Source organism: Anastrepha ludens, chromosome X (assembly GCF_028408465.1).
Source record: "Anastrepha ludens isolate Willacy chromosome X, idAnaLude1.1, whole genome shotgun sequence".
NCBI lineage: Eukaryota > Metazoa > Arthropoda > Insecta > Diptera > Tephritidae > Anastrepha > Anastrepha ludens.
The window spans coordinates 93,559,746-93,570,782 of record NC_071503.1 but is presented as its reverse complement, the minus strand read 5'-3'; the positions used below and the strand labels follow the sequence as shown (position 1 = coordinate 93,570,782).

General features: G+C 36.5%; 1 protein-coding gene across 1 annotated transcript; it reads right to left on the bottom strand.

The window, feature by feature from the left end:
* Nucleotides 1-312: 312 nt before the first annotated feature.
* On the bottom strand, nt 313-6,000 carry LOC128870368 (uncharacterized; the record flags this gene model as incomplete). The annotated part of the gene is made up of 3 exons (XM_054112983.1): nt 313-332; nt 5,461-5,640; nt 5,883-6,000. Coding segments are annotated over 3 exons (318 nt in total), but the record flags the coding sequence as incomplete, so codon positions are not given.
* Nucleotides 6,001-11,037: the final 5,037 nt, after the last annotated feature.

The window sequence follows — 11,037 nt, the reverse complement described above, 5'->3', positions numbered from 1 at the left end:
AGTGTGTGTTACTGCAGGCTCTTGACACACAGCAGCTAAACAATCACCATTCGCTATGACTGTCGCTATTCTGTCGCGCATTTAGAATACATATTTACATATATATGGATATGCGTACATATGTATATACGAAGACAAAAATATACGGTTCACCAAATATTTTTATCTTCCTGAAGAAAAATAGGCTTATGGACAACTCAGGCGCGTGAGGGAAGATGTGGTGCCTTCATTTTATGAATAAACAAGCCTTGCTTTGAGATATATGCGCTTGCGTTTATGAATGAAATAGCTTTTGTTGTATTAAAGGACATTTTAGAATGCTGCTTCTTCGCCTATGAAGGTATTAGGTTTTTGTAAATACAATATTTGGAATATCAACTGGGGGACCGAAAATTTTATTGTGTAAGTAATAAAAAGGGGCATACATTTTTATTAACTTTTATAGATAAATAAAAATATGTATGTACATGTACATAAATGTGTATATAAGTCAGGTGTTACCGGCTCCGAAAGCAGCACCGCATTAATCTTTTTCTCCATCAGCAATTGGTCTAAAAGGCCCTGTGCCGTATTGCAGTGGTTGATATTAAGCTGTAGTGGTGTCATGGTCTTCGCGTTAGTTAATATCATTTGGTGATATTTGAGAAAAAATAATATATTTTGATTACATCGATTACTCTTTATTCATAATCTTTAGACTGACTAGTTTACATAAATCTTAGTTCTATTGGTACTATTGAAACGCGTCGGTCGTTAACTGTTTACTAGTAAGTAACTATTGTTTGCCTTAGTGACAAGTTCTGTTGCTTTGGGGTTGTGTATATTGTTATCATACAAGGTTAAAGGGCATATTGTCGTTTATCGGCATTTTGTTTGTATATTAAACAATAAACATGTGTATATATATGCTGTGTATATATGTATGTACATATGTGGTGTATAAATTTATATGCATACATATTGTACATATGTGTCTTTGAACTTGAATAGGTTCGCCCTATTGTCCCCAGTCCAGAAAACGAAAAGGAAAAAACCCGAATATTCAACGCTGGATCTCTTCCCGGATTACCGATAACAAAAAAGGATGACCCGAAGTACCTTATAATCAACTCTCTGCACGCCAACAAAACACTTGCATCCGCCTCCTGCTTTGTTTTATACAAAGGTATACAAGCTATTAGCAAAGAGGTAAACAACATTTCGACACTACACGATGGTAGTCTTCTACTGCGCGTAAGAAACCACAAAATCGCCGAAAAGTTCTTGGCAACAAAATATCTTCTCGGTGCAGGTGAGGTGGAAGTTACTTTTCACGCCACACTAAACTCCGTTAAGGGCACGATATACGCTCTCTTCATCTGCCACCTTCCGGATGATGAAATAATTGATGGCCTCAAAGAACAAGGTGTATCCGCTGTGCACAAATTTACACGACTAGAAAAAGTACCGGTGCAGTGCTACTAACTGTCGATAAGTATACACTTCCTAGCCGAATATAAGTCGCCTGGCGTACCCTTGACGTCCGTCCCTACTACCCCAATCCCATGCGCTGCAAAAATTGTAATCTGTTAGGACACACAGCCAAACGGTGCAACAATACTCCAGCTTGCGTGGTTTGTAACCTCTCTCCCAACCACTCCTCCCCTGCAGAATGCTCTAGAGTATACTGTGCCAACTGCGCAGGGGAACCTCCCTCATCATCGAATACTTGTCCCAAGTTTATTGAATCAAAATAAATACTTAAAATTAAAACTATACATAAATGTACCATAAGAGAAGCCATTACCACTTACAAAAAACAACTTCCCAGCAAATCTGCCTCCTCCTCCTTCGCCCGAGTGGCAAATACTGGTATAAGCAACGACAACACCTCAAATATAAAAAAACCCAATAGTACATCTGCCACCCCCCTCTTTTGCCAGAGTGGCTAATACACCATTTCTCTCAATTAATGCCTTGATCCCCCTTTGGGGATTTCCCTCAGCTAATACTTGAGGGGGATTAATTGAAGATGATATACTTAGTTCCAACTGCGTTATTCTTAATGACGGTTCCCCCACCCACGCGACTTTTGCACATATTGACCTCTCACTCTGCTTTGCATCACTCTGCCCCACAACCGATTGGCACCGCATCGATGACTTACACGGTAGCGATCACTTTCCCATCCATATTTAAATATCCTCTCCCCAACCCTCACCCCTCCTTAAACACAGAATATTCTTCAAAGCAGACTTAGCGGACTGGACCAAATTTGAAAACTACTGCCTTCTCTACTCCGAATCCTTCCCTTTTTTATCCAACATCAACCAGGAAACTTCCAGACTACAAAAAGTCGTTCGTACCACAGCTCACCAATCTATCCCTCAATCCTCCGTCAAACTACTCAAACCATTCCCTCTCTGGTGAAACAGCGAACTCTCGGCACTAAGGCTAAATAAGCAACGAAAACGGCAACAGCTTAAACGAAATGGCTTACCGATAAGCCTAGTCACCTATAAGAAACCAAACGGCGCTTTTCGGACGCAAAGCCAAAATTGCCAAAACCGATTGTTACCAGAAATTCACTAGCAGCATCAACTCCTCTTCCGAACCGAAAAAAGTGTGGCCTTATATAAAAAGGCTATCTGGTTTGCCCTCTTTTCCCCCGATTTCATCCTTAAATACCCCTAGAGACACTCTACTACATCCTAAAGCCCTAGAATTCGCCAATAATTTAGATAACTCCTCCTCTGATACCAATTTCACCTCAGAATTTTCTGCTAACAAACTATTCTTACTATCCTATACTCACTCTCCCACTCATCAGTTATCTCCTTCGGCCAAACGGCTTGTCTCTGAACTTTCCTAACTCGAATTAAAAGTGGCTCTATCCTCAGTCAAATTTAAAACTGCTGGTATAGACAAAATGTCCTACCCCATTATTAGACACCTCCCTTCCCCCGTCCCGCCGTACTGGCACCTTCCCCCAACTTTGGAAAACAAGTGCTATAATCCCCATATTGAAACCTGGAAAGCCTGCTTGCGAAATCGCTAGCTACCGCCCCATCTCTCTAATCCTTTGCCTGGGAAAACTTATGGAAAAAATAGTTGCTACTAGACTTTCCTGGTACCTTCATTCCAACAATCTAATCCATCCAAATCAGGTAGTCTTCAAAAAGGGCCAAAGCACTATCAATGCTCTCTTACATCTAGACCAATTCATATCGCCTTATCCAACAAAAATCATGTTTCGTTACTTTCACTCGACAACTCATCGAATGGAAGGTTGGGCGTCGCATCTACAACTTTGTTAAATCCTTTCTTTCCAAACGCAAAATCAAAGTTCTTATTTCCAATATTTCCCACCCACTCTACCTCTTGATAACGGCACTCCTCAGGGTTCACCCCTATCGGTCCTTCTCGTCACAATAGCATTTGACGAAATAAGCTCTATCCTGTCTAATTTCCCCAATATCCGGCATCAAACATATGCCGATGACATTCTATTGTTTTCAAAATTTTCTGACCTTAACTCGACAGTTTCTACTTTCGAGGAAATTCTCTCCGTTTTATCCTCATGGTCCTCTTCCTCCGACGCTTCCATTTCCTGTACTAAATCCAAGTTACTACATATTTGCAAAAAACATAATTGTAGTTTCCCAATACTCACATTCAGCAATACAAATATGCCATGCTCACATACTCTCAAGTTTCTTGGAATTGTACTAGACAGCAAATACTCATTTAAATACCATTGCCAGTACCTCAGAGATAGACTGATAACGAACTCAAACATTGTAAAATACCTGTCCTCCAAGCGTTCGTTTATTGGCCCATCTTTACTGGTCAACGTTGTAAGAGCTCTTATCAGTGATGGTAAACGATTTTTTGAAAAAACCCAAAAACAGCCCAAAAAAATTCCCTACTTTTCCCTACGCTTACAAAAAAATTTTCCCTACATTTTTTTTCTCTTGTGTTTACACTATAATCAGACACTTGCAACGTCAAAATTGAATTATTTGCATAAGTTTTGGACTTGGTGCTGATTTGCCACTTTATAATAAAAACAAATTTTAATTCAAATATATATAAATACACATATTTATCATATTATAAACACCAGGCCGGGTCGATTTGTGGGGAGGCAAAAAAATCGCCCATTGCTCTGTGAAAATCATATTCTAGGGATCAAAATAAGAAACTTTGCCGAAGGAACCATACCTCTAAAACGAATTCTGATGTCCCCCAATTTGGGTCGAACTTTTTAGTTTCTTTTCTCATGTAAAGGCCAAAGTGGGATTTTTCGTTCGACCCAAATTGGGGGACATCAGAATTCGTTTTAGAGGGAGCCAGTTTCTTATTTTGATCCCTAGAATACGATTTTCACAGAACAATGAGCGATTTTTAAATCGACCCGCCCTAATAAACATATACACATATAAAAAAAATTCAGCAAAAAGACTAAAAATTAGACTTTCTCATTACATTTAGTTCTGTTTAAAATAAGACAAACTTAAAAAGAAAACATAACAGAGTTTTTATACTAAGATCACAAAAATGACTTTCAGTTCGTTTTCTAAAGCTAAGTTACTAATAAAAACAATACAAAGTTTTGTATTTTGTACTCGTTTGGCTAAGGAACATAGTGTCAATATTAAGAATTCCTGAGTTCTGCAAATACCATTTTCTTGAAATGAGATTCATTGCATTGAAATTTGCAGCAATCTTGATTTTCGTCTTGCAAAAAAGAAAGAATAATGCAAACCGAAGTTGAGCTTATTCCTTTCTTTGGTGCGAACATCTGTTACGATAGAAAAAATTCTATCGGAGTCTGCATTACCATGAGATAAAGATAAAACGAACTTCGCTACTTTAGCCAAAATAGGAAAAACAAAATTGTCATTGAAATTTTTAAGTTTACAGACTTCGCTCCAAAACTTTTCAACTCCCATCTTTAAAAGGTTAGATTTTTCGTCTTCAGAGAAATTGAACTCAAACGTTCTCCACTCTTGTAGGAGAGAGTTGGCATCCACACATACTATTTTACAAATGTTCTCAAATGTGAGATCATTTTTGTTTCCTTTTACTGCCATTACAACTTCTGGATTTAAAAACTCAATTTCTTTGAATATCTCTTCCAAAGCAGTTAAAACTGTAGAGAATCTGTTCTAATTTTGTTTGCAGCCGTTTTTGGAACAGTTTTTAGGAGCTCGTTACATTCAAATAAATAAATCTTATTGCATTGGTTGTTGAGCTCAAATAAAATCGCCTCTGTTGATTTTAATTTGTCCTGCGTGACAGCTTGGTTGAAAAATGCCAATAACACATCCCAGTTTTGTAATACACTTTCGACGCATTTGTGATGAGAGAGCCACCTGGTTGTACAAGTTCGAAGGATTTTCTTTTTCTTCTCGTTTAGCCTTTCCTGCAGAGCTTCTAATTGCGCGCATCTTTTGGAACTTCCCGAAAAGTACGAACCGATTTGCCGCAAAAGATCCTCAGGTCCTCTGGGTAGCGTTAAACAAGCCTTACTTGCAATAATTGCTGCAGAATGACAGATGCACTTTACAACTATAGCATTTGGTATGTCCCTAATTAATCTTAATGCAAAAGAATTATGCTGTCCGATCATTACACTGGCACCATCGCTGCACATACCTTAAATGTAATAAAATATTTCATTAGAAATGTTTGCATATGCTGAAAAAATGTATTTTAATTGGCTATTATGTTGTTGAATGGAATTCCAAGAGCTAAAATGGATTCTTTAAAAATTCCGTACAGAGCTTCTGCAGTGCAATCAGTTCTTATTGGAATTAGATCCAGCAACTTAACCACAACCCGCTCGCTTTCCTCGTCGAAAAATCTCACCAGGAGACACATATGCTTATTGAGTCAGATGTCTGTGCTCTCATCGACCATTATGGAAAATTTGTTTACTTTTAATTTTTTTACTAAATTGTCTTTTTCTTCTTTTGCCAATACATTTTTTACTATGCTGGTGCACTTCTTTCTTCCGAGCTCACAATTTTTTATTATATCCGAATCCGGCACGATTTCTTTTAATAGTGGGATTAAATGGTCCACCACTTGCAACGCGACATTATGCTCAGCAAAGAATATGCTAAGTCTTATTTCGAAATTTTTTGAACCATTTGGTTTACTCGGATTTTTCTTAAAAAAACTGTTGATTTTAGGCATCTTTTTTATTGCCTTCAAATTTTTTTTGTGCATTTTTGTTTCAGCGTACTTCTGCAAATCAGACTTGCCGCAGTTCAAAACTTTGTCGCACGCAGCGCATTTGCATTTAAATACATCGCTAGCCACAGCTTCCAACCAGCCACTGAAATTGTCGTCGTCAAGCCACTTGTTTTTGAATTTTTGTTTTCTATATTTGCATTGCTTTTCTTGGTGTTCCTCCGAAGAGTCAGTCGAAGAGAAGGAGCTCATTTCTGTAAAATATATGCATTTTAAATATAAAAATAGCTAAAACTAAAATAATTGCACATTTACTTTAAAAGTGAAAAGCAGCAGAAAACGTAGGACAACTAACAATTATCGCGCGAAGAAAAAATTCCGTTAGCGTTAACGAAGAAAAAAATGGCAATGCTGCCGTAATAACGCTTTTAAAAGTTTGCTGCCATAAGGAAAAAAGTCCGGCATGAGATTTTACTGCGGATTTTTATTTTAAATGTCATCAACTACGCTCTTGAAATCTACGGTCATCACGTACAAAATAATCTAAAAATGCTTGCGGCGCCATATCACACTGCTATTCGCAGAGCGCTTCGGGCATTTCCCACGTCACCAATAAAAAGCATTTTGGCGGAATCTGGCCTACCGTTCTTGAAAGACAACATGGAGGGGAGTATCTGCAAACATTACCCTAAGCTCACCCTCGACAGCAACTTGACGCTTCGTAATGCTTTCTACTCAGCTACATCTCGTACCCGTGCTCCAGAGAACATTAATGGATAGAGAAGTCTCAATGACAGGAACGTATGGAATTTCGAGGGGTCTTGCGTCGTCTTGCGAAGGCTAATCACCACAGACACATTTTTCTCCAAAAGTTAACAGTAAGGGGCTGAATTATGTAAATTCAGCAGCAGTCGATAATAATTTCTTGGTGATTAGAAGCAAAGAATGTTAGGTAGCTTTTTAATATGACCTATATATTAGAATTTTTTCCAAATCATCCAAAATTATGCTAAATATGTACATAATTATGTCTGTCTAAAGGTAAGAAGCGTGCTCTGTAAAACTTTGTTCAACTAAATCTAAATCCTCAATAGAAAACGCTTCATTACCAGCCACACAGAAAGATGGCATATGGAAATACAAATATGTGAATATATATTCATATGCGCATATATACATATATGCTGTGTGTATGTACATATGTGCACTTACCACAGCAAAAAATATTACGGTACAATTTCTCAAGAAATCCTGCGCGCATTCATAGCAGAGAATGTTAATGGAATGATAAGGTGCAAATGTTACTGTTAAGCATTTTTAGTACAATTGAGATTTGAAAGATTTGTAGTAAGGGAATTTAGCACACCGAGTTTATAGACAAATCACTGACTTTTGCCTACACAAAAATTAGAAACACCACACATCTTTCACCTCAACACACAACACATTTCTCACCTCGACATTAAACCAATTAAATTTTTACTATTTTCGTATTTTTGAAATAATAAGCGAATACGTAAAATTTATTACATAATTTTTTTTTTCAACTAATATACATTAAAAAAAACGAATTTAAAAAAAAAATTGATAAAAAAAAGTTGGCGCCGGGAATTGAAATCGAGTCTAACATGTGGCGAGGAAAAATAGGCGGTGCGTTTATTTCTTCGACTGCTTATTTTTTTACCATTATGTTACTTTTGAAATGATAAGCGGATACATAAAATTTATTACAAATTTTTTTACGATTACATTAAAGAAAACAAATTTAAAAACGAAAAAAAAAAAATTGCGCCTGGAATTGATGGCAAGTCACGTGGGGAGGATAAATACGCAGAGCGTTTATTTCTGCGCCTGCGTTGTGAACAAAAGGTTTGTGATGTCTACGTAGATATGTATGCGCGCGACGCGAATAAGTTTTAATAAATTCTGAAAGTAATTCATGAAGTTTTTCATTACATACATTCATAAATGAATATATACTCTATATGTACATAAATTATGGTATATGACAATATACATAATATGTATGTACATGTCAATAGGAGGTATTTGCATTCAGAAAAAAAGAACGGTTTAAGATAAATCAACACTTATTTTATATTGTATGTCAATTTATAGTTTATGTATTCGACAGCATTTACATACATATTTATGTATGTACATATGTATATGAAAAACGATAATGCACAAGCGCAAGAACATTATCTTCCTTTCATACATATGTACATATGCATGTATGCCCAATAACCTTGACTTATGTATGTACACATGTCACAGCACATCACATTCTTACAAGAAATCAAATACACGTACGCACTAGTGAACGAGTTTCTTCCTAACAAGTGCAAAAACAATTCTGGTCTATGTATGTATATATAACCACTTTATGTCCTAGCATATGTACCTACTTGCCTTCTAAACTTCCTACAAAATAATATTAATATGTTACTACATCCATGTACGTTCACACATTCATGCATAGATATATGCGCGAACACAGCGCTCCTTCTTGCTTCCGTGTACTTTTGTATTTAACCAGTCGATAATCCTAATATTTTGCTTACAAAAACACAATACTTTGATAGACGCAAAAGCAGCAGCAACAACAAAAACACATACCTCACATGCGCATGTCGCCCGAAGCTAAAATCTAAGCCTAGCGACTACAAAAACAAAATACATTCGTAGACGCAGTCGCAGCGGCCATGATTCTATCAGCGACGGCGCTGAACAATTTAGAACAAAAACAAAAAGTTCATTCATATGTTCGAGCTCATATTTCAATTTCATTCATAAAATGAGCCGCCCATATGCCAATTTTCTCGACCATTCGAAAATAGTCAATATTGGAATATTTCGCGTAGAAATTATTTGCTAATATTTGATAAATCTTGAATTTTTGTCATGTCGAGTCACCGCGGCTGCGTATGTATGTATGTATGCACTTTTATATGTATGTAAATATGTCTTCTAACTGTTCGACAGTCGCGAGTTAATGCGACTTAGATTCCTTGAACAATTCCAGCGAATCACACATTTCTGTCCGCAAAGCCGCATATATGTACCCTATGATAAAAAGTACCGGGAATGTTTAAATTAAACAAAACAGAGTTAAATTTAAGGCAAATTTATATTATCTCCTTCAAAATATGACCCGTCTGAAGCAACACACATGTGCCAACGTTTAACCCAGTCCTCCAAACAGCCCCGGCAGGCCGACATGGCCTTCAGCTCCTTCGTCGTATTCTCTTTGATCAGTGCGATGGCGCGTTATCATCATGCAAAATCCAACAATTGTTTGCTCACATTTCCGGCCGTTTGCAACATACAGCACCTCTCAAAGGCTTCAAAACGGATAAATAATATTCTTTATTGACTGTCTGGCCTGATGGAAGGTACTCATGGTGGACTATGCCTTGGCAATCGAAGAAAACAGTCAACATCACCTTCCCGGTTCTTTTTGCTCATAGGGTATACATATCCCATCTTTTCACTGACGGACAAGAAGGCGGTCGCAGTTGTTGTTTTTTATATGCATACATTTTGCGTTCGATGAAGGTTTGTATACATTTATATACATATATATACATATGCGTGTATGCGCGCTTGGCTTTCTGGATGCATCCATGGATATTAGAACATTTTCTCATAAATATGTGTATGTACTTAGTTCAGATTTGACTAAAGAGATTAAATATAGGAATGCATATTCATTTGATTGCCTTTATGGCTGTTTTACATATACATAAATCAATTCAAAAGAAGTATGAATAATGTTATATAGAAAATAAATTTATAAATAACAGGTATTAGCAAAGTTGAACACACTATTTTAAATCTATTCTAAATAAACCAAATATAAAAAATTAAATAAAAATATCGAACAAAGAAAAATACCTAAGGGACTTGAACCTGAGTCAAATATGGGACGATGTACTGCATACACGACACGTCTTTCACGATTACGCTAATCTATAATTACTACTGAACTTTTCTAAATCAGTCTTTTATTCGATTCGCACTTTTATATGCACATATTCTGCGTTAGTTGAAAGTTTGTGTGCGTAATTATATGCATATGTATGTGTGTATGCGCGTTTGGCTTTCTGGACGGATATTAGAATGATATTTTCTCATCAATATAATTTGGATTTGATGAAAGAGATTAAAGACATATGCACATATTTTCTGTTTTGATTAATTTATATAAAAATCAGGTCATATCCAGTATGAACTATTTTATACCGAAAAGAAATTTCCATTTATGAAATACAAAAAAAAAGTATTTTAAAGAAGTTTTAATTAAAATAAACTCAAAAATTTTACCAAACTTTACTGGTTTGAATTGTAAAAAAAAATGTGCAAGAAAAAAAAAATGACTTGAACCTGAATTAAATACGTGCCAAAAAACAAAACGAATAATTCCGCCGACTTTAGCTTCTGCACCACAAATTAACTGCCGCGCGGCCTTCTAATCGCAAATTTATTCGCTTCGCTGTGGGCATGAAATAAGTCGATTTCCTTAGTAGTGTGGCGAAAGATCTTATGAAATCCCTTAGCAGTGTGGTAAACGCAGAAAAAATCTGAATTCCTGTCCTAGCGTGGTAAGTAAATATAGAAACCCTCCACTTGCGTGGTAAATATCTGCAATCCCCCACTAGTGAGGAAAGTTGAATTTGAAAATCCCTTAGTATGAATCTACAAATTAGTACTCGAAAAAAGCTCATTTAACATTTGCACCTTCTCATTCCATTAACATTCTCTGTTCATAGGCACAGCATTGTATGTACAGTAACCTTGAAATGTTCACAGGCATCTTCAAATGCTCTAATTTCAGAGTAAGTTTCTAACTTTGCA